The sequence below is a fragment of the Aplidium turbinatum genome, chromosome 13 (assembly GCF_918807975.1).
Source record: "Aplidium turbinatum chromosome 13, kaAplTurb1.1, whole genome shotgun sequence".
Lineage (NCBI taxonomy): Eukaryota > Metazoa > Chordata > Ascidiacea > Aplousobranchia > Polyclinidae > Aplidium > Aplidium turbinatum.
The window spans coordinates 1214199-1238298 of record NC_137484.1 but is presented as its reverse complement, the minus strand read 5'-3'; the positions used below and the strand labels follow the sequence as shown (position 1 = coordinate 1238298).

Here is a 24100-nt window from a genome sequence, read left to right as displayed (position 1 = left end):
CAATAGTGTCCAGGCTCTCCTGGTGTAAATCTAATGGCTTTGGAATATGGTCTATCTTACAGAAGTCCTGCGCTGTGTACCACTCAAGTGCTGAAGTTGAAGCAAAAAACAGGGATATCTAAAGGGGATGCGAACTGCGAAGGCTTTTATTAAGTCTGACAATAGAAGGGCTTCTGTTTATCGTAAAATGACAATTGGCACGGATAGTAATTTAACCCTACAGTACTGAATGTGATGTCATTCGTTTCAAGGTCATTTTGATCTTACAAGATATGGCACTTCAACAGAGCTTTCCAGTGTTAGCTTAAGACAAAAATAGTGCATTACTTTTCGCCGACTGATTGTAGCGATCGCGCGCTACTTTCAAAGTTGACGATGCCCACCTCTGGATTATTGGAGGAGAGAGGCCATAAATTATGATGGTTAGGAAATAATAATAATCAGAGGTAAGTATCTGCAACTTTGAAAGCAGCGTGCCACCGCTACAATATGCCAAAAGAGCGGGACTCCCGCTATCCGTCGGTGAAACATAACGCGCTACATTTGTCTTAAACTGACACTGGAAAGCTCTACTCAAGTAGCCTACGCCTAACTGTGAAGTCAAAATGACCCTAAAATAAATGATATCACTATTTATAGTGACACATTCGTTTACACCGCCATTTCAACGGCGTTATGGAAAACAAAGTTCTTGGTGAAGTTTTGTTTTTATGATGCAGTGTTTCCATAAACAATCACTAAAAACGATTAAATTTTTCACACTTTAAATTGGATAGTAGCGAAAGTACGACTGAAGCAATTGTAGCGCCTCTCCGCTACTGCTACAAAAGGAAAAAATAGCGTCATTACTGCAGCGGTATCTCTAACAAAAAATGTAGTGCCGCTATCGCTACCAAACCTCTATAAGCGTAGCGGCTGAGTAGCCTACATTATTCCCCGAATCCATAATTGCTGACTGCCAAGTGGAAATAAGATTTGATAAGAATCCCTTTTTTAAAAAGTCTTGGTATGATCGGACTGAGAAAGCCTTTGATGTGTTATTCTCGGCAGTTTCACGAATTTGTAGAGGCATTGAACTATTGACGTAAGCCGGTCACTGAGATTCGCAAAGTGAAGTTTCCAATTGTTGTCTAAATTAATCCATCCACTATATGCTGCGGAATGAACTCAGTTCTTGAAATGCGTTGCCCAAGCACACTCCAAGAGTCGAACTTGGACCACTCAATCTTGAGATTTCTTTGTGCATAAATTAATCAAAAATCGAGCTTTCCTTGGGAGTCTTCATACAAAAGCCACATTGTAGACTTTAAAGGGAACGTGGTTCATTCAGCTTTTTTCCTTGATGTTTCTCCTCAGCTTTTAGTTGTTTTGTTTGCGATTCCGTGCCACCCCACGCTTTTTTCCTCTATATTTGATTGGCTTGTCACTGGCATGTTGTTCCCACGATTCCACACCCCTGTTAGCTTGGTTTATAAAAACTTTTAATTGATCTTTGTAGCCTACCGCATTTTTGGTCTGGGCCGATCTTTTTCCTGTCTCCATCTCGATAGATCATTAATCGAGAAAGCCTTGTCGTTGAATCTATCCAAGACATTTGCTGTCCAGCGGAGGCGGTGTTGCAATATGGTGGCTTCTAGACTGGCCAACCAATCGAGGAGTGCATCGTTGGTGAAACGATCCTCCCCACGAGTGCCCGGCATTTGCCTCAGTTTTCTCTGCTGGAAGTTTTCAAGTCACGATGGTGTAATGTACTCACAAACATACAGACGAATGGAGAGAACGATTGCCCGGAAGACCACTATTTTTATGCATATTGATTACTGGTTTTTGATCCTGTGTGCCAACATAGCTCATAACTTTGTCGTTCTTTTGCATATATGTAACGCGACCCAGGAATTCAAGTAATCGTGCAGTTGTGCTTCAGGATTCTGAGGCATGATTAGGAATTTGCGTGCCTCTCAAGAATTTGCATGCCTATAAGCTAAACGCATTCTTGCAACCGGCAGTTTCAATCACACATACGTAGTTTTCGTCCCTTCAGCGTTATAGCCTACAGATGCTGGATGCCTCAGCGACTATGTATATCAAGTTCTGGCCTTCAATTCAACACACAGAAAGTAATATTTTTAGTGTAGAGAGTACGTCAGAGTATAGTATGATTTTTGTGCAATCAGTACAAATGATTTTTTCCGCTATCAGAGCACAGTCTGGTGTTACCGCGCTCAGTATGGCTTAATTTTGGTGCAGGTCACTATAATATGATTTTGGTACAGTAGTGATATTACTTCTGGCTCCGTCAGTCAACATTCAGTGTGCAGTTTCCTGAGTTGGACTTATGATTTGAATTATGTTCTGTTGTGGTTGTACTGTAAGACGATTGCAATCTTTTAAGTCATGTGGTGACAATAAAATCATACATGTAATAAAGAATCCCAGACCTCGTTCTCGAATCATTTCTGCCACATGCTCTGATAGCGGCAAAAATCATTTTTACTGATTGCACAAAAATCATACCGTAGGCTACTCTGACATACTCTCTACACTAAAAATAATGTTCTCTGTGTGTTGAATTGAAGGCCAGAACGCGCTATACATAGTCGCTGAGGCATCCAGCATCTGTAGGCTACTACGCAGGGCGCTACAGCTGCTTCTTATGAGGTGTTCAATTTCATTTTACGAATGCTGGTGTTCTTGATCGATTTTTACTACCAAGGTAGGAGGACTAGCCACCAAAGCCTTTCGTTGATAGTGATCCTCAGGGAGGTGTGATCTGGAGGGGATTGATAGAGTACCTTGGTTTTATCATTGTTAACTTCCATTCCAAAATGCTCATAAGAGTTGTTGCAGGCCTAAGCAGGCCTACTTGCCGTTTGAAGATCCTCAAAGGTAGGGCTACCATATGTCCTCTTTTAGGAGGATTTGTCCTCTTTTTTCATAAAAAATGAGTTGTCCTCCGAGGACACTTGATAATTCTCAAATGTCCTCTTTTTTGCATTGCTATTATTTTCAACAGGGTTTTATTTTTATGTGACGTTTGGCGAAAGCTAAATAAGGCTAAGGAACGATACCAAAAAGGAAAATACAAACGAATTTATTTTCACACGAGTTCAATCATAAACAACTAAAAATCGATTTCGATCAGCTAGTAGCTAGATCATCTTCAGTTAATATTTATATAGAAAAAAAGGAAATATGAAAAGTATGTTTTCTGTGAGCTGTTGCAGAAGTAGGAGCCTCCTTGTTTAAGAAAATTGTTTATTGACTTTGAAGTTGACAATACGTCGCTTGCTGTCGATGTGGTGGTTACATTTATTTCTGTGGCAAACGAAGGCAGTGTTACTCGATGACCATGTCAGATGTATTTCTATTGTTCGACTCTTGCGTTGCTTATTTGGATGAATAGACCACTTCATTTTCCGAGTTCACATCCTTTGATTAGATGCTTATTCTGTCTTACACCAAAGAATAGGATAACGCTTTTCAGCGGTGTGTTGCAGCATCTGTCAAAGAAAAATGTCGGCATTGATGATGCTAAACTGTTAGATCTGTAAGCTCTACACCAAAGCTAGTGCAAAGGCGTCTTAAACCTGACTCATGTTTTCTGTGATGAAAATTAAATGGACGGCAAAATGTTCATCGACTGAATCTGACAAATAAATCTTGTTTTTTTGTTGTCACTTTTTCTACATAGGCCTGTAATCATCTAAGAAGATGTAAAAATTGTTTAAACGTAAAAATTCACTGCATTTTACTTGCTTACTAAACAATGAAACATGTCCTCTTTTTGGGTGATGAAAATATGGTAGACCTACTCAAAGGTTCCAGTAGGTATGGCATTGTCATCGGCAAACTGCGACTCACGGATTGTATATGAGCAGAGGTTTTCGACTTCGCAAAAAAGTGACTAAGCTTGAAACCTCTTTATTCATGCGACAGCGCATATTGATATCAGGAGAGGTTTGGTGGCCTCGTTCAACATTGCCGGTACTGAATAGTTTACCGCCAATGTAATTCGGTGCTGTTTTGAGATAAGTACCATTACCGATTTCCTCTTAATGTAACGCTTCTGAAATAATCTCGACTCGATTGTCAATTAAATAAATATTTATTTTGTCGTAACAACAAAAAATCATACAGCTATCTCAATTTACAACCTGTTGATTGTGATATAATAATGATTAAACCGATTAAATTGATGAAACATTGGACAGTGTCACGATGGCCAGTGATTGTTGTTGTACAACACATGTCCAATCCGGGGCCTAAGCTATGACTTTTTTCATTTGCTCACTAGCAATTTTCGGCTTTCACTTAGCAATTCACGTTACAAGACGTAATCATGCAATAAAATCACCAACACATTCCCTCTTGTCTTTGTGAGACACAACTATTGTTCGTTTTATCCTAAATTGGCATAGAAATCGTCCAGAGATGAATCAGCAGTAAAATTGTTTTCGCTTGGTAATAAATCATCCGCTTGTGCTGTGGCTGCTTCAATATCGCAACCTTCCGAAACATTCGCTTCTGGTTGGTTGTATTCAGCTGGTTCATGGTCTTCTGGTTGGTTGTATTCAGCTGGTTCATGCTCTTCTGGTTGGTTGTATTCAGCTGGTTCATGGTCTTCTGGTTGGTTGTATTCAGCTAGATCACGATCTTCTGGTTGGTTGTATTCAGCTGGTTCATGATCTTCTGGTTGGTTGTATTCAGCTGGTTCATGATCTTCTGGTTGGTTGTATTCAGCTGGTTCATGATCTTCTGGTTGGTTGTATTCAGCTGGTTCATGATCTTCTGGTTGGTTGTCGTCAGCTGGTTCATGCTCTGGTTGGTTGTCTTCAATTGGTTCATGCTCTGGTTGGTTGTCGTCAGCTGGTTCATGCTCTTTTGGTTGGTTTTCGTCAGCAGACTTCGACGCTTTGTTTGATTTATTACCAGATGTGGTGCGTAGTGTTGCCGCGTCATCGGCTAATTGTTGCTCGTGGCCACATTCTGGCAATGTATGATGATTTTGTAGTTTAGAAACACCACTGTCCAGTTTACTTTCCGCCGTATCATTGCCACTTAATTCGTCATTATCTTCATATTCGTCATCTGCCAGCTCTGTTGAAGCTTCCTCATGTCGCCGCGTTGTCTCGGGCTCTTTGGTCAAGTCTTTTGAAGGCAAAGCATTGTTTTTAGTATTGTCTTTTGGTGGCGTTGTTGCTGCATAAATATAAATGTGTTTTGTTGTTAGAAAATGAAAGCAAGAAATCGACAAGATTCATTTGATGTCAATTTGATTTTTGCGGCTTCTGTTATGAAAACGTGTTTACAAAAAAAACTCTTTGTCAAAATATGAAAAATAATATAATAGATTGAGTTTCGCTTTCAGCAGCATGATTGCTGTTTATTTCACAAGTGTAGATACAAATGACAGTTCCCTCTAGTCACGTGCAATAGCCTACACATAAGCATCGTCATTGCATATGACTAGGAAACTGTGTTTCGAAAGCTAGTGACAAACCACTGCTACCACAGCGAACCGCATCATCAGGCTGAAAAAATTCGTTTGTTAGGCCTATACACTTGTCCATTCATTCATAGCTCGTCACGTCAGTGTCTGAGCCAGGTAAGAGCATTGTTTATAGTGTTTTTTAAATTGTTGTCGTTGTCACAGGAAGGACTAAGGGGAAGTTGGTGACCCTGACAACCACTTTATCTGGTCGAAATCTGGTAAAGATCTGGACCAAACAAAGTGGTTGTCTAGAGAGGATGTGCTTCATCGTGTGATTGTCTAAAGCCACAGTGACACATTGGGTTGGAAAGTGGCCTACGAAATGAAATGACCTAGACACCGTGCACAAGCCTTTCAAACTGAAGGCTGAAGTCGATTGCAAATAACAGCATACTTGGGTTCTACATTTGCCAAAAATATTTCTTCTGGTGTTTTTAGTGTTCAGTTGCTTCAGTGTTGAGTGCTTTTTTCATCTTGCAATCGAAATAGTAGCATTTTGATAGTTGAAAAAATAATTAATAGTAGGCCTATAGGCTACCTGTCAACGAAAACTATAGAGTTATGTTTACACATTGTTTAATAAAATGCTAAGTTTTTTCATATCGAAGCTTTTTGTGATAAAGGAACAAAAAAATTTGATATTAAAACAATTGAATAAATACATTGGAAAAAACATTTTGGGCTCCGAGAGAAGTCAGCACTGGTCGGGAAACAATACGAAAAATGGGCCCCATAATATTTTTTAGCAAATATACAACTAATTTGTATCTTGCGTTGCATGTTCGTGTTAAGCTGAAATTAGCCTACTTTCCTCAGCATGAAAAGAACTTCCTTCAATATAAAAATCATCAATAATCACTGAATTACACTTGCAGCAAAAATGTCATTGATGCAAACTATTTTGTCTAGAAAGCTTTGTAAACACACAATTGGCCTACAGGCAACGAAAATAGTTCAACCAAGCATTTAATTCAGGAGTGTCCAAAATTTTTTCCACGCGAGCCAGATTTATTAACAAGTGTTCGCGGGCCAACAGCCACAATAATTTTTCTGAAAACTGCAAGTTGAATTTATATGATTTTGTGTGTCTGCAGGCCAAAAATAACACATTGTACAACAATAGGCGCGTGCCATACAAAAACGTCTCGTGGGCCGGAGTTGGCCCGCGGGCCGGACTTTGGACATCCCTGATTTAATTCAACCCTTTCTGGACTTTTTGCAATGCAAAGTTACGGATCACACCATCAAATGATAAAATTTTGCGACGTCTAAATTGATACACAACATGTAGGCTATAGTTAGGCTTTTCAATCGGTTTTGAGTCATAGGCCTAGTGGAGCGCAAACAACTCTTTACAAATTTCAGTAATTGCTAAAACCACGTTTTCAAAGCGCAACCGTTGAAGGTAGCTACCGAAACACAAAAAATCATAACAAAACTATTTGGAAAAACCTTTCGAAAGTTGCCATGAATGATTCCTTGTGTAGAGATTATGGGGTGGTTCCTTCTGGTTTGCAGCTGAAGTTTGCTGTGTGGCTTTCTGTCAAAAGTACCAACTCATCTAAAATGTCTTGAAAAATGTAGTTGTTGTAGCTTACAAATAATTTAAATTTGTTCCACATGCCCGCAACTGCGCAACAGACATACGATGAAATTTTCATGGAACTTCTAACTCATCGACGATATGGTTGAGTTTGTTGATAGCCTCTACATTTGTCGATTCCAACAACTATCGAATCCTTTGCAATGTAGGCTACGGTAGAATACATTTCCTTCGAATGATTCAGCTAGTTAAGTGGAGTTATAAACGCGTTCTGTCCTCAGGAAACGAATATCCTCTTCTTTTAAATTTATAATTGCCACTGCAACTTTAGCTTGCGAGTAGTAGCCTACTCTTCTCAGCTTTCTTTTACTTAGATTACATCTTCCTTTATTTCATTAACTTCATCAGTGAATCTTGTTTAGGACCGTAATCCATATAATGCAAAGCAGTCAAAAATTTAAAACTGCTCGTTGTAGGCTACTTTAGCATTGACTCAGCTTCCGATCAAGCTCTTGTTGGTTCCAACTTGATGCATTTAAGAAACGTCTTTAGAGCTTCAATTGCAAAAGGGTAATGTAAAGCATTGGGTTTGACTGCACCACGCCTTGATTACCCTCTCGAAGTCAATTTTCTTTGCAAGATGATAGGACAGCTTACTTTAGATTTTTCAGAATTTTTCCTCAGACTGGGCTATAACTTTAAAGATGCCACAAGCTTACAGATAATCAATTACTCCAAAATGAAAAGACATTTGAACAACGCTGTCTGTAGGCAACATTATGAATTCCAACTAGATTTAGCCTAAGCAACAACATCCATAAACAAAAAACTCAAATAAAGAAAAAACTCACTACCTTCCAAAATCACATCATGAGAAGCATGACCAACAAAATGCTAGACCACACGAAAACAGAACATCTTTTAACTATGACAAAATTACATCCAATTGCAGCAATAATAAAATCAAAAGTTTTAAAACTGTTCGGCCACACTAAAAGATCACAATTCGGAATCAGCAAAGTTTGCACAGAAGGCAAAGTAGAAGGAAAAAGAAAACGTGGCAGACAACCAAAACGATGGCAAGACAACATCCAATCATGGACCGGACTCAACTTGGCGACACTGGGCGAGCTGGCTCAAAATCGCCACTCTTGGAAGCAAATAACTCATGTTGATGCGCATCTGCTACAGGCGGAGATGATGACTGATGATGATGATGATCCATAAACAAAAAATATACAGGATTTACTTTCTTTAATCATGCTTGGACTGATACCTTTAACTTTCCCAGATAACTTATGTTGGATACAACATCCTATGCCTGGCCAACGCAGATTTTGAAGTTAAGGTTCAGTTGTCAAGCAAAAATAGTTCCCGCTTAGCTAAAACAGCACCAGTTTTCAAGTTGAAACTATCAATACAATCGAAACCGTTCAGTGATAGAGAAATCATTTCAGCTTCAGATTTTACGTCTTGAAGCTGTTCAACATGGTAGCCACTTTAACAAGTCGAAATTCTGCCACTGAAATTGACTAGGATGAAACCGCCAACCAATCATAAGCTACGTTTTCTGTGACGTCAAAAGCGCGAAACCCGAAATTGAAAACGCGCGAAAACCATTAACTGCAACCGAAAATTTCCGAAATTGACTTCATTTTGCAATTGCATTAACTTGAGTCAAGTCAATTTATTTTGTTTCATTTATTTTGTTTCAAGTCAAGTCAATTTATTTTGTTTCATTTGCGTTCTAGAAGTAGCCTAGATTACGTCATGAATGAAACTCAGGTAAGGAGTTTAGTCACTTAGATGTTAACAGGATATATTTTAACAGAAAGTGGTGATGTAGAATTAAATTACATTATGCAGTTTGCTCAACTTAACTGCCATAAATGTTCCTTTGCCAATAGAGTAGTCGAAACTTGGAATAATTTACCATATGCTGTAGTCAATTCTAGACCATAATTTAGCATACTTGTTTTGTCAGCTATATGGCGTGCGGTTGCACTGTGTTTACTTGCTAGCGCGCATACAATTATTATTGTTTTAGTGGTTCACTTCTATGGAAGATGGCATGAAATCCATTGAAGAATATGAAGGCAAAACAGCAACAGAACTTGTTGTTGCACAGAAACATACATATGGTATGAATGCACAGAAACTACTAAGTTCATACTGAATTTTAGGGGTTTATTTTTTTACAAATATTATAGGGTCCACGGTCCATGTACTAACTTGCGACCATCGATGTAATTGTGTCCATTTACAAATCATTTGATATGCATCTTGACTCAACGAGAAGTGCTTTCAGCAGGATTCGAGCGTTGCTGCTGTCACCACATTACGCATAGACAATCAAAACATGAAACAAATGGATTGCGCAGCATCCACTAGGTTCTTCTGAACGCAGAGTTGTCCTTTTGATGCGTTGCTCAAGCGCACATACGCCGAGAGTCCGATAGCAACGCTTGGTCTTGAGTCGGAAACTTAACCACTGAGCTAATGGGATGGACAGAGTTTTGTGGCCATGTCACCTTTTCCTGTTCATTAACATACCGGTACAGGCGGTATGTATTGCAACTAATAGCATCTTTTTCATTCTGGACACATTAATGACAAAAAATAATTTGTTATGATATTTAAAAAATAACTATCGAGTGCATTGATATGCAACATTTTTATAATGGTAATTGTTTAACATGCCAAACACAATGCTAAAATTATTGCAGAAATGTCAAATAGCAAGATTTATTGGCGAGAGGATACACCATACATTAAGTTGGAATATGTCCAGTTCAAATGTCGACCAAAAGAAGCTGAATTACAGCAAAGAACTCAGGTATATACCATACCGTTGCATGTACATAGTGCCTCACGCTTACATTACTTCAAGTATATGAAATCAACTTATCCTATGGTTTTCATAACAGGTCATGGTGACAAATCAGTGCAATGCCAAAGTTAAACTTCTGAAAATTGCTGAATTTCCTGAATATAAGGTAACTTATTAGTATAAGGTAATATTATTATATATTATAATATAACTTATTATAAGGTAACTTCCAATCCGCCTTGAGCCAGCATGGAAGCAGTACGGCTCATAAAATCACATGGAACCCTGTCAAGTAACCCATGTTGGATGCAACCTAGTTCGTACCCTGAACAGTTCATACCCTAAAAAGATCGAAAAAAAAAGCGGAAGTCGCTGATAGCGGTTTCCGCTAACTCTTACCCTAACACCAACCCTCGCTCATCGCAGTTTCCGCAGACATTTTTCCACAGTTTCCGCTCACTCTAATCATAGACTAATCTATGCTCTACCCTAACCCTCGCTGATCGCAGTTTCCGCAAACATTTTTCCGTAGTTTCTGCTAACCCTTACCCTAACTCTAACCATAGAGTGGGCTAATCTATGCTCTAACCCTCGCTGATCGCAGTTTCCGCAAACATTATTCCGCAGTTTCCGCTTACCCTAACTCTAACCATCGAGTAATCTATGCTCTCTAACCCTAATGCCCTCAACCTTGCTGATCGCAGTTTCCGCTAACCCTAATCCTCGAGTTTGTTTGCGGAAACTCCGATCAACGACTTCGGCTTTGTGCTATTAAACTGCAATCAACGATTTCGGCTTGTTTTATTTTTTCTCCCGATCTTTTCAGGGTACGAACTGAGGGTACGAACTGTTCAGGGTACGAACTAGGTTGCACCCACCCATGTTGATGCGCAATCTGCTGCAAGCGGAGATAGCGAATGATTATTATACTATTGTGTGACTTTACAAGTAGGCTATCTTCACATTCTTTCATTTCTTGTATCATTATACAGCATCTTCAACCTAAACACTAAATGATGTTGGTTGACTTCAATCAAACCGCTACTACAGTATGATATGGTAGCCTACTTTGCCACAGCTTAAATGATGATGTTCTAGCAGCACAAAAGAAAGATTTTTGTTTTTTTAATTTTACCATTCAGTTTTTTTAGTGTGCTCCACCTACTTTGCTTTTTTAAGGTGTCCAAGTCCACACAAACTTCCACAACCAAAAGGGACATAAACAAACAACTCCGAGTGGCTTTAAAAACAAACAAAGCAAGTTCAAGTACAACTGGATGTTGTATCACCTTTCCTAAAGTAGATGTACACAACCATCACTGTCAGGTGAATGTCTACAGTAAGGTTAAAGAGCATATTAAAAACGTTAAAAAGATATTGTGTCATTATAAATGTTCTATGTGATTTTCAGAACTCTACAGAAGTAAAGGAAAGTGATGATACTGAAAGTGAAAGTCATGCACTAGTACAGGTTTGTGATGTTGCAGTTGCAATATACTAGGGTCCAACAAGACCATCAACAGTTCACCAACCAATTTTCAACTATTTTACTGTTTCCAACTTCACACAATTAGTATTGCAGAACTTGAAAATAGCAAGTAAAAGGTAGCTAAAAGTTGCAGTCTGACTGACCAGGAGCTTTTATCAGAATAAAATAAACCTAAATGTGGCGAAGTACTTATAATATAGTACGGTACAAGGAAAGAAGAAAAACTGGAGCTTCGAACTATCAGCTACCTTCTACTCGCTAAACTCAGATTTGTTACATGTCTGCAGTATTTACATTTCTTCACGGTAATCTTATGCTACAGCATAAATGCTTTGATTGCTCATGGCAAAAAATGGGTAATGAAGATTTGTTCACTCGAAGCAGAAAAAACTACAAAATATTTAGCAATTGGTAGTAATTGGGGCAGCTGATTCTAAAGTGGCCCAAGTCTAAACAGTGATTTTGAGATAATTGAGTTTAGAGACTCATGCTGTGGTAGACGTTGTCGCTGAAGGTTTGCAATCTTTATTTAATCTTAATCTTCATTAGGGCATACAACCTTTATTAAAATAAACATTGCAAACCTTCAGTGGCATGGGTCTTTGAACTTGATGATCTCAAATCCACTTTTTTAACTTGGGCCACTTTAGAATCAGCTGTCCCACCATGAGTTCATAACAAAATTGGAGTGAACAATCTTGTCAAATGGTTTTGTAAGCTGCACAGTAACAACTTTGAGCACTTGCACACTTCCAATAGCATAGACAGTGAATAAATTATCTATTGTTGTAGTGGTTGGCTTCAGTTGAAGATGCCATGAGATCCATTGAAGAGTACGAAGCAAAAGCAGGAACCAAACTTTTTGTTGTTCGGAAACGAGCATACGGTGCCATGTTAATGTTAATTTTTAGTTTCATGTCATTGTAATTCACTAGTGTACTCAGTGTTGGTACGTATTCATACTGCAATAATAGCATTTTCCTAGATGACAAAGATTCTGAAAAGTTACTATGAAAAGAAATGAAATGTTACTAAAATGTTATTAATATGTTACTAAGAAATGTTACTATGCAGAAGTGTCAAATAGCAAGATTTATTGGCGAGAGAATACACCATACATCAAGTTGGAATATGTCCAGTTCAAATGTCGACCAAAAAAAGCTTCTTCACAGCAAAGCACTCAGGTAAATGCCATAACATCTGCATCTCAACCTTTCTTGACTCAGGCCCCACTCTTGTTTTGAAAAAAAAATCAGGCCCATCTCACATGTTTCAAAAGCATTTGTTTTCGCTAAGTCACTTCAATGCTTACTACACGATATGAACTATAAATGCACAAACTTGATTGAAATTTGTAACTATACTCAGTAATAACGTTAATTGGAGCCGTGTGTTTGATATATGTTACGTATTTGATTGTTACGAAGTTTACTTTAAATTAATCGATTTCAGTCTCAAATCACCACGTTTGGTGATTTCTAGTCGATTTCTCTTAACATGCAACAACACTAAACCTACATTCGACTAAATAAGATGACGGAAAATCTATCAGCTCTTGCTTTGCCAAAATACTTAAGTGAGGATTTTTTTGGGCGTTCAGAGATTCAATCAGCAGCACAAGGCAGAAAAAACCCTTTCCACGTTTAAGAAAAGTATTGATCTACAAGTGGTAGGTAAGATAAAATAATACAGCAAAACACGCCCTAACAAAAATGTTGCCATGTCCCATATTGAGAACTACTGTCATGAAATGCACATTGTGTCTCACACCTACAAACTTTTGGACTAAAATCAACTTATCCTATGATTTTCATAACAGGTCGTGATGACGGATCAGTGCAATGCCACGGTTAAACTTTTCAAAATTGCTGAATTTCCAGAATATAAGGTAACTCATCACATATGTAATGGATTGAGATTAGCTTTCAGTAGCATTTATCATAACGTTGGCAATATTACTATGTTCATGATTTTTCGTTAATTAAGCTAATTGCATTTTTTAAATCATACTCTGTTTTGACGATATGCATTCATATCACATTCCCTCTGTTTTTGTTAAGGTATCTACACAAACTTCCACGACCAAATGGGACATGAGCAAACAACTGCAAATAATATTAAAAGGAAATACAACAAGGCTAAGCTCGACTGGATGCTGTGTTACCTTTCCTAATCTAAATGAACACAACCATCCATGTCAGGTGAATGTCCGCAGTGAGGTTGAAAAAGAGCGTATAGGGAAATATGTTGAGTCATCACTAGGGCCATTTTAATTTTGACGTAAAAATTTTTTTTTTACTTTATTTTGTAACGAAATTGGTCATTTGCAGAGGGCACAGTTCTTCCTTGAATTGATATCAGTTACCCAAACGTAATATTTTGTTGAAAATTCAAGGTGTTTTATGGATTATAAAAAGTGCTTCGTGTTTTTTGGTGATAGGAAAATCTCGACAACCCTGTCTAACTTTTGCTGAAGATGATTTAGCTTGCTTACGCATTTTTGTATTACAGAATGTCAGTAGGCTATTCCTAAAATCCAAACTGTTGTTCTTCGAAAAGACCACGTTTGTGAAGAAGGGGTGTTTTTTAAAAATTATTTAAATACGTAACAATGAATAAACAAGGGACAATTTGCGATAAAATGTACTGCTGATCTAAGTGGGCATTGTGACATATTTCCTATTTTATGGGTTAGTATGGTTTCATTGTTTCGCAGTTCTTGATTTACAATGCTTCCACGAGGATTTTGACAAAAATTACTCTCAAAAAACACAAAAAGATTGTCAAAAGTCATAATTTGACAAATTTTGGCTTTATTCAAAATTTTAACCTATAAACTTCTTAGAAACAGCCCCCCCCCTAGGTGCTGAAAACAACTTTACTCTTTGATTCGTGGATAAACGAGGTCCTAAAAATTTTTGACTTTTGCGGACTCTAGTCATCACAAATGTTTTTTTTTGTAACTTTCAGAACTCTACACAAGTAAACGAAAGCTACGATACTCCTGAACGTGACGCGTTTGTTCGGGTTTGTATTTACAACGATGCATTGTGTACATGAAACTCAATACCATCACAACGTCTTCAAAGTCAACTTAGCCCAGCATCTTGTGATTTTGTATTGTTGATCACGTAGCTACTTTAAGTGTATCTTGTGTCCACTATAGGTTAGCATTGCCAATTCGTATTAAATATCTTCCAGCAGAACTTATCTTCATTTGATGAGGTTCAATCTTCTGTGCTGCAATTTGAAACCTCCACCTCCACCAAGTTCATCACATGCAGAAAAACTATTTGTGGTAAAACTTAGCATGAGTGTGTAGTTTTTCAGTTTCTTTTTCGGCAGTAAGAACTAAGAAGGCAGTTCAGTTTACATCACCTTTTCCATATGATTGTTGTCATGTGCGTTTTGTTGCAACAAATCCTTTAAATGTTGTGTATGTATTGTTGATAGATATTGCAAAGAGTCGTATTCAATGGGATCTTTCATCTGATACACCGTAGCCTACATCAATTCCAGAAGTGTTACATTGATGTGCCAGCATGGAAAAGACTACAACAAAGTGCAGAATGATAGAAAACGAGAGTTGACGGTTTCCCAAGCAGTACGCTACTTTTCTGGATACTTGTGTTCAATAATTCAGTGCAGATATGGCTTTGCATTAATTGAAGAGAAATAAAGCACTGTAACGTTATTTCCTCAGCATTTATTACTTTCTTGTCAAGCTTTATTGTGATTCCTTTATGTATGATATTGTATGGGTTGTCCCCAGTGGCGTATTCTCCATGCATGCAGTGGCACTGCATGCCTTGCTATTCTGATGGCAACTTTGTTGACCCTGGCAACCTTGCATGCTGAGGGGAGATCAGTATGCGTTGATAATACAATTTGCCTATTCGCCGCTCTTTTACTACAGTAGCGCAAATGGGACCAAGGCATGCTGATTTGAAATTGCATGCAAAACAAAAATCACTATGTGGGGATATTCCCATTACGAAACGTGTAAGTTATTTCTGGCACGAGTAGGCCTAGCGTGTTCGTTCTTAGAGTAATTTTCATGTGGGGGCATGCCCCCAGACACCCCTACACTGGCTATGACCCTCCCTCCATTGCATGACTAGGAAAATCAACCAGGATACTCCACTGGTTGTTCCACTTAGCAGTAAAAGTAATATCAATTGAGTGGAGAGTTCTTCAAATGTCGTATAAAAATTTTCAGGTTCATTGAAGTGTGAACAGTTATGCGATTCATGTTTTCACAGCTATCAGATCACAACATTTCCCGTAGGAACCTGTGCCCGCAAGGCTCAAAGAAGTTCAATTGCTCAGCACGCATTCATGCTAAGGAAGTTACAAAGTTTCCTGAGTTTGCGGTAAGCAGGGTTGATCGGTTTAAACCGCCTGGTTAAAACCGGTTAAAACCTGGTTTAAACCGGGCAGTTTTGACCACCTATTACTGGTCAAAACCCCTTTAGTGTATGACTCAAGTAGCTTTTCAATTGAATTAAAAATATTACCCTCCATGTTTAGTAATGATGTTCAACTATATTTTGTTTTGATCAACAATAACCTAAATGCTGGATTTGGAACAAAAAATATTCAATTTCTCTGTTTATTTTTAATATTTCAATCAGTTGGTTACCGTATTTTGCTGACCATAAAGCGCATCCGATTATAAGGCGCACTGTCAATAAATTGCTTTGATTAGTTGTTTGTTCAGACATACGGGTATTTTAATTATTGAGAAAATTCAAATTCTAAAAATAAGTTTCTGATGAACCAAAAAATGCTTGGTAGAACGATGAACAATTAGCACAGCCAACTGAAGTACAAGAATTTATTCGAAAATTTTTTTTTTATGAAAAACATTTGCCATTAAATTTTGCCTGACAGGTCGGTATTGGCGGCAATTAATGAAAGTTCAGGCGGCCATGGCCGCCAGCTATTTCGAGGCCTGCATATCAAAACGGTCACAACTACTTTTATATTTCCTAAATAGCCCAGGTAGCCGACCATTCACTACATAAAAATATTTTTTTGGGTTTTGACCAGTTTAAACCTAGTTTTGACCGGTTAAAACCAGGTTTAAACCGCTTAGTGGTCAAAACCAGTTTTGACCACTTAGAGATCAACCCTGGCGGTAAGTGACATCAAACAGTAGGCTTATTAATATTGGCGACGCTTGTACTTGACATTTTGCTATATCAACCATTGTTTTACAAAGAAGATTTTATTTTTGCTTCAGATTTCTTCATTTCTTGTCTCTGCATCACGCCGTGACATTTGTGAACGCCTCAAACATGCGTTAGCCGGTGATGCTCAAAATGTCAAAAAAGAGGTTTACTGGAGCATCAAATTTCCTGATCGCCATGACCACAGTGGCCATGTTGTCGGAGAGGTTGGTTTACATAATTGCATGACGTGATCGGCTTTTTGGTTATGATGAAGTAACAGGTACTTTGTGCGTTAACCATCAACTTTGTTGCAGAATGCAGGGCCTCTTCAAAGAATTGATGGAAGGCTAATTGGTAAAATACATGAAATGGTGGCGGACGGAATATGTAGCATTCCAGAACTTCAACGTGGTCTGAAGTCGTACGTTAAACATGTACTGTTTCAAGATGTTGAAATGCCCCTTGAAACTAATCGGCGGTATAATCCCACCAAAAAGGACATCCAGAATCACTTTTTTGGTGCATATACGAAGCAAAAGGTATCCAAAATGGATCAGGAAAATTTGCACGTTTTAGTTGAAGAGTGGAAGAAAACATGCGGGCCTCACGACAATATATTGTTTCGACCCTACGTTGCAGGGGGTTCACAGTCGATTAGCACCAATTCTGATGGACTTCCTGTGATGCAATGCGCCCAGAGTTTGTTATTTGTTCACCAAATGGGTTGGCAAAGACGATTGTTGCATCGTTACGGCCAAGGCACTTGCCTTTTGGATGCAACTTACAAGACGTCCAAGTATTCTCTTCCTCTATTTTTTCTTTGTGTCAAAACGAATGTTGGTTACCAGGTTGTTGCTACATTTATCATTCAAAATGAACAAGCTTCGGATATAGCGGAAGCGCTTTCTGTTCTAAAAGGGTGGTCGGAAGACTGGAATCCTTCGTTTTTTATGACCGACAAATGTGAGGCGGAAATCAAGGCCATCGAAAGCGTTTTTTCAAGTTAGTGAATTGCATTCACATTTTCATTACTTGTGTGTGTGTGCTGTTTCCATTGCTCATGCGTTTGTATCGTCACTGCTAACTTGTTACTGCACTTTACCGCTCAGTGCCAACAACTTCTTGTTTCGCAGATTGCTCCGTTTTACTCTGTGCCTTTCATCGCGAACAAGCCTGGGAAAGGTGGATGAGGAAAAGTGACAATGGCGTTCGTGATGACAAAGCAATTGTACTGACATACTTGCGAGCACTAGCAAGAGCTGAGAGCGAACAGTCTTTCGAAAAAACATTAATGGAGTTGAAGGACAGCAATTGTTGGGTCAGCAATTCGAAACTCCGGAATTATATTGAAAATGTTTGGCTTACAGAAAAGAAGGTTGGTGTGCAATTGAAACCACCCTAAATGCAAATAAATAGTAGGCTAGTTCAATGAAATAATAAACTTGTTTATGGTGGGTTTCAGCGTTGGGTGTGGTTTTACCGTTCTGACAAGGTCAGCATCACGTTTCACACCAACAATGGAGTAGAGCGACAGAACAGGACTCTGAAGGAATACATCAGCACCAGAAGAGATAAGTCGTTATCTGCTCTTGTAACGCTTCTCCACAAGGAATTTCTCCCTGACAACAAACGTCGGTTAGTGACTTTCTAGACTCTAGAGTAACCCTTGAATGTTGTCACTTTCTGCATGTTTGTCTGCTGTTAATAATTCTGTTATCTTTGCAAATGTTTAGCTACGAACTTTGCAATGTTTAGCTACGAACTTTGCAATGTTTAGCTACGAACTTTGCAATGTTTAGGTAATGTTGGTAATGTTTAGGTAATGTTCTTTGCAATGTTTAGGTACGAACAAGAAAACATGTTCTCGTCGGAATTTTATCGGTCTTATAACTCTTCGATTCCCGATTACCTGAAAAATCGGCCCAAACATTTCATTCACGATTGTTTGAATCGTATTATTTCATCACAAGACGTCACCGCCAGCTCCATTGTTCAAGATGGAGATACGTTTGTTGTGAAAAGCACTTCATCAGAAGTATGCTACAGAACAACCTTTGGCAGTTTCAACTGTGCGCCAAACTGCACATGCCAAGATTTTCAACTCAATTTTCTTCCTTGCAAACATATGTTTGCCATTATTCATAATGTGGCAAATGTCCGTTGGGAATCCTTCCCAACGTGGTACACCAAATCTGTGTTTATTGTGCTCGATCCCGACGTGGTTGGTAAGTTAGCGGTGCCTTGCCCATCAGATTCTCCAGAAAGTGTCGTACAACCGTCTTTCGAATTTTCCAGCAATGTTGAATCCATAAACCACGACGCCCCTGGACCCAGCAATGAATCACCTACCACACCCATGATATCTATGCGGGATGTTAATGCAACGGTAGATCGGGTGCGTAATGTTCTGTATCGTGTTCACGATCACAACGACCACGCATTTATAAATGATGCAGTCGCTCGGATAGATGCAGTAACAGCTGATGCTCTATCAATCTGTCAAGACGCTGGATTGACAATCGGAAGGGAGGATAATCGGCCTAAATCTCTGAAGGCAAAACGAAAGCGCGGATCGGATAGAAATGTTGCGTGTGATCCACTGCCACAAAAACGTGCGAAACCAAACCCCTACGCTCACCGTTATGGAGAGCATGCAGATGCAATGAGGGCTGCTTATGGTGCAACATCTCTGGACGCAATGAGGAAAGCAACTACATAGAATTGACTTGTTTGCAATCAAACCAGGCGACAATGAGCGACTGGCACTCGCGACACCCCCCTATTCAGGGATAATATGCGTGTCTGTGACCGCAGGGGACCTGGAGCCGAGTTGTTTTGCACGTTGCAAGCACAGCACTTGTTTGAAAACTGTAATACTGAACTTTCATTTTGAACAGTTCTGTGACCTTCACACCAAGTTGATTTTTTCAGTTGCTAACACGGCCACAAATCTCAGCACGTATGTATGTTTAGTGTTAAATAACAGCCTAATAGAAAGTGTTGTGGATTGAATTTGCTAGTTCAAATATATTGATTCCGGTGCCCAAAGCCTCAAATGAATTCACAAATAGCGCAATTGCTAACGATGACATATTAAATATTGAGGAAGTTAATGCAGACAAATGCCAGGTCTCATCTACTGTAGGCAACGAGAGGAGAGACACATGGATGATGATCTGGCCTAACAATAGTGGAAGTACCACAGTGTATTGAATATTTACACAACGTACAGGTACAAAAAGTTGAGCCAGGATTTAGACCAGGGGTTTCCAACCTTTTTACGATCTCGTATCACTTGGTCGCTCTGTACTGCCAAGCGTACCACTTCTTGCAGAACAACTAATTTAATCGAATAATATTTTATTCAGAAGAATATTATTGGCTTACAAAAATAACCCTAAAGCACCACAACTAAATTTAATGAGATTTTTGTTTACTGTCAACCAATTGGTCGATGCCCGGTGTAAATTTGCTAACAGCGCATCAAAAGTCATTTCCGGGCGCACCTAGTCGGTTTCGTTTTTTTGACTTGATGTTCATCATAACTGAAAATCGCTGCTCGCATTCCCACGTGGAAGCGAAAATCAGTAGCTGTGGAACAGCATGGGAAGCTAGCGTTGAATATGAAGAGGCCATACTGAGTCAGAAGTTCATTGGAGAACATTCCTTGTAACTGTTATTGAACATTTTATTCCGATCTAGTTTTAGCTTACAACTAGCATTATTCCACGCTATTTGTAGCTTAAGCTATAAAACAGTAGATGATATCTATCAAGAGCAATCGTTTTTTGTAAACAAAATCAGATGAACAAAATATAAAGTTGTGAATCCACGTTTTTGTGAAAAAAAACGGAAGCTACCCGCGTGCCACCGGAAAAACCTTCTCGTACCACAGGTTGGCAACCCCTGATTTAGACAAAGGCAGTTGGAGTTAATTGAGCTAAACTGTTAAATCTTGCCACAGACTAACACTTTTCAGCTCGAAATATGTTTGATTAAAGTAATTGCATAAAGTTATTGGTATTTGTAGTACCGAACAGGCAGTTTCAGTGTTTAAATTTGACCTATATCGATGCAAATGCGACGCAATTTGACATAATAGCGACGACTTTAACCTCAAGCCTGTACAATGCGGATTTGACCATGCGTTGTGATTCTGAGTGACATTTAGAAACATTTGTTTGCGACTTGACACATAAAAATACAAACCTGAAGTGCTATACAAAAAACGAAAGCATATTCGGAATCAACGAAGAAAATTGATCTCAAAAAGTTTATTTGTGCTATTGGTACGATATGCAGCAGTTTTGGAACAACTCTACTGCTGATTGCTGAAATTCTGTAATTCGACATTATTGTTGGATCTGTGAATGATCAGCTGTGAATCAAGCGCACTTGTGCAGACATTTTGTTCACGTAATGACGTCACAGGTAACGTAGCTTGTGATTGGTTGGCGGTTTCATCCTAGTCAATTTCAGTGGCAGAATTTCGACTTGTTAAAGTGGCTACCGTTCAACATCGCCTACCTTAACACGAAAATGATTTGTTCTTGATGAGAAGCATTGACAGTGACATTTACGATGATTGAGAAATACTTGGAACTACGCACTTCATTTAAGAATTTGTTGATTATTTAGTTGGTACATTTTTACTTTAGTACTAAAAATGGGCCCCCCTCAAAAGTGCAAAAACAAAAAACTACTCGTTTTTCCTTTACAATGTTTTGCTAGGGGGGAAACTGGCCCGACTTTCCCCCTCTCTCGGGGCCACTGCATACAAGACCCAAGTACATGGCAATCTGCAATCGACTTCAGCCTTCATTTCTCAAAGTTTGCGCACGGTATTATTTTAACAGCATGCTTTGTTCGGTGCCTGCATGGTGTAGCTTCCTTATCAATACAATTATTAGATTATGTTTTCTGCTATTTGCACATTGAAATGAATCAGGAGTTATTCCGAAATAAGCTTGATTGATTGATTGATTTTCGTAGGCCACAGTCGGGAGCTATCTTCCATACAATTTTGGTAGAGAGGTGGTTTTTAACTTTAGAGAAATAAAACCAAACAATCAGACGGCATTTAACATAATATCATGGAAATAACTAAAAATCACAAACCTTTTCGGCCATACTTATGTTAGCCCTTTTCAATGGTTATTATTTTAAGCTTAAATCTGAAACTCCCTCCTTTTTGTATTCAAATCTCGTGTACATTACTGTCTGTACAAGGTCACTTGTTCGCACGCCGCAGACTATAGGCTACATACATTGGTATGTCCACGCGACATTTGGCCACAAGAGTGAGGGAGCATTTGGATTTAACTGCTGTCAACAGAAAAAGTGCCAATAAAAATCATATAGGCTACCGGTAGCCTACTCGATTGCCAAATTTGTTTAAACAATAAACCATCCCTGGAGTCTTTTAGAATTTTAAATGCTTCACTTAATTTGGTACTAAAATCCATGAGGCTTTGCTCATAACATCTTGCCGGCCCTGCCTCAATAGGCAGCTGCTTGCCGCAGGCGCTTCCGATCTGCTAATTATCTCCACGTAATTTTGCGTCATTGATTTGTGTTTTTTACTAGGCAATTAAGCATCATGTGATTTTGCCTCTCCCCTGCCTTGCCGTTTCATTCTTATACGTTCTTTTTTCGACTTTGGTGTATGTAGATCAGATCTGTAATTTCTATTTATGAAGAACTTCAGTCAGTTGGTTACTTGAAAAGCTATCATGAGTATGGCAAAAACGTTTGTAATTTTTAGTTTATTTTCATCTCATTATGTTAAATGCCGTCTGGTTGTTACCTTTCATGGGGAAAGATTGGTTTTATTTCTCCCAACTCCGCAGCGGGCTCTATTCAAGCAACACCACTCTCTTTTCTCAAGGAAGGAAGCTTGTGGGAGGCTTTTGGAAAGACTTGGGATAGCAGGATGTTGTGTGTTATCAAACTCAAAAGTACATTGTTAAAATCGCGCAGTTGCCGCGTGTGTTCCAATAAGCTAACTTTGACGAAGCTCTTGCGTGATTTGTCTCGTCTGAATAGCTTGTGTTCATGGAGGTGATAGTCGGGTATCTGTTTTATTCTTTCTTTTTTTGTAGCGACTTTTCTTCGGATATAAGATGGAGCTATGGTCGCTATGCTATAGAGGTCAGTTGTTGGTGTTGGACGGAGGGTGGTTATGATTCTATATACCTACCTCGTTTAGTTCGGAGCATTACTTTTGTGTGGCTTGATCTGTGCCGTGATGAAATCTACGTTGCTGACCACCTTAATTACTTCATATTTTAGTGTCACTTGGTACCGAAGGAAACACTAACCTTCAATCTGTTTCCTCCTACGTGACTTGGACACCGCTGAACCTCTCCCGTGGTAAGCCACATTGCTGATCTGGTCGCCCACTTTCGAGATTCGAATGGTCTCGGGATCGTCAGCAACCTAGAGATAATCCTGTTCAAATATCACAATGTCTTGCAAATATTGCTTCAATAGTTATCTGGTCCACGTAGAAACTAAAAAGAATACTGAGAGCCAAACTTTTGAAATGTGTAAGTGTCATTGTTGAATTACCATGCCAACTTTGACACCAACCAAACATTAGTTTTCTCACGGGAGAAAGAACTATCACGCTGGGAAAGTCCATTAAAGTTGGTTTGGTTTTGAATCTTTATCCTCGGACTGACAAAGCCTTGATTAGTTATTCCTGGTAGTTTCACATACTTGTAGAGGTTTTGGACGCAGGGGCGGTTACCGAGATGGACAGAGTGAAATTTCTGATTGTTGAAGTGTTGTTGCCGGGACTTATTTCATCCATTAGGTGCCGCTGAATGGAGAGCAGTCCTTAAAATGGGTTGCTCAAGCGCACACCCCGCGAGTCGAACCAGTGCCGCTTGATCTTAAAGCTTCTTCCTTCACGAAGTCTAGCGCTAACCAATTGAGCTATCGGGGCGGACAACCAGCTGGCTAACGTAGGCTGTAGCCGAAGCGTTTTTGAATCCTAGATTGTCGCATACGGGTAGTTGCATACCAGTAGTGGCTAGTTGCATACCGGTAGTGGCTAGTTGCATACCGGTAGTGGCTGGTTGCGTATCGGTAGTGGCTAGTTGCGTACCGGTAGTGGTTGTTTGCATACCGGTAGTGGCTGGTTGCATACGGTAGTGGCTAGTTGCATACCGGTAGTGGCTGGTTGCACACCGGTAGTGGCTGGTTGCGTACCGGTAGTGGCTAGTTGCATACCGGTAGTGGCTGGTTGCATACCGGTAGTGGCTGGTTGCGTACCGGTAGTGGCTAGTTGCATACCGGTAGTGGCTGGTTGCATACCAGTAGTGGCTGGTTGCGTACCGGTAGTGGCTGGTTGCATACCGGTAGTGGCTGGTTGCATACGGGTTGTGGCTGGTTGCATACCGGTAGTGGCTGGTTGCATACCGGTAGTGGCTGGTTGCATACCGGTAGTGGCTGGTTGCGTACCGGTGTGGCTGGTTGCGTACCAATAGTGGCTGGTTGCATACCGGTAGTGGCTGGTTGCATACCAGTTGTGGCTGGTTGCATACCGGTGTGGCTGGTTGCATACGGG

At 39.4% G+C, this 24100-nt stretch overlaps 3 protein-coding genes across 3 annotated transcripts in view; 2 read left to right on the top strand and 1 right to left on the bottom strand.

The window, feature by feature from the left end:
* Positions 1-4092: 4092 nt before the first annotated feature.
* The window catches only part of LOC145782440 (uncharacterized), a 37250-nt gene continuing 17242 nt past the window's right edge, over positions 4093-24100 (bottom strand). Inside the window, exons 3-4 of the mRNA XM_082594228.1 lie at positions 22848-22965; positions 4093-5199 (exon numbers count right to left, since the gene is read on the bottom strand). Of these exons, the coding sequence (XP_082450354.1) occupies positions 4400-5199; positions 22848-22965 (918 nt within the window). The 3' untranslated portion in view covers positions 4093-4399. The remainder of the gene's footprint in view (positions 5200-22847; positions 22966-24100) is intronic.
* LOC145782310 (uncharacterized) lies at positions 8805-14856 on the top strand. The gene is made up of 13 exons (XM_082594099.1): positions 8805-8819; positions 9082-9175; positions 9761-9870; positions 9962-10030; positions 11044-11190; positions 11276-11335; positions 12146-12239; positions 12428-12537; positions 13173-13241; positions 13414-13554; positions 14324-14380; positions 14555-14651; positions 14807-14856. Exons 1-13 carry the CDS (start codon positions 8805-8807, stop codon positions 14854-14856), a joined length of 1113 nt encoding a protein of 370 aa, XP_082450225.1.
* LOC145782308 (uncharacterized) lies at positions 14873-19246 on the top strand. Its single transcript, XM_082594097.1, has 7 exons — positions 14873-14957; positions 15616-15726; positions 16599-16751; positions 16842-17529; positions 17661-17902; positions 17990-18162; positions 18370-19246. The coding sequence occupies exons 1-7, from the start codon at positions 14886-14888 to the stop codon at positions 19244-19246; spliced, it is 2316 nt and encodes a 771-aa protein (XP_082450223.1). The 5' UTR covers positions 14873-14885.

What these genes read in the sequence shown, in the direction of transcription:
- LOC145782308 (XM_082594097.1), top strand. Translation starts at nt 14,886, where the DNA reads ATGTGCCAGCATGGAAAAGACTACAACAAAGTGCAGAATGATAGAAAA. An exon ending in AGTTGACGGTTTCCCAAGCA is followed by an intron (nt 14,958 to 15,615) that starts GTACGCTACTTT and finishes ATGTTTTCACAG; the next exon opens with CTATCAGATCACAACATTTC. An exon ending in TTTGGCTTACAGAAAAGAAG is followed by an intron (nt 17,903 to 17,989) that starts GTTGGTGTGCAA and finishes GGTGGGTTTCAG; the next exon opens with CGTTGGGTGTGGTTTTACCG.
- LOC145782310 (XM_082594099.1), top strand. An exon ending in AATTACAGCAAAGAACTCAG is followed by an intron (nt 9,871 to 9,961) that starts GTATATACCATA and finishes TTTTCATAACAG; the next exon opens with GTCATGGTGACAAATCAGTG. An exon ending in TGTTCGGAAACGAGCATACG is followed by an intron (nt 12,240 to 12,427) that starts GTGCCATGTTAA and finishes GTTACTATGCAG; the next exon opens with AAGTGTCAAATAGCAAGATT.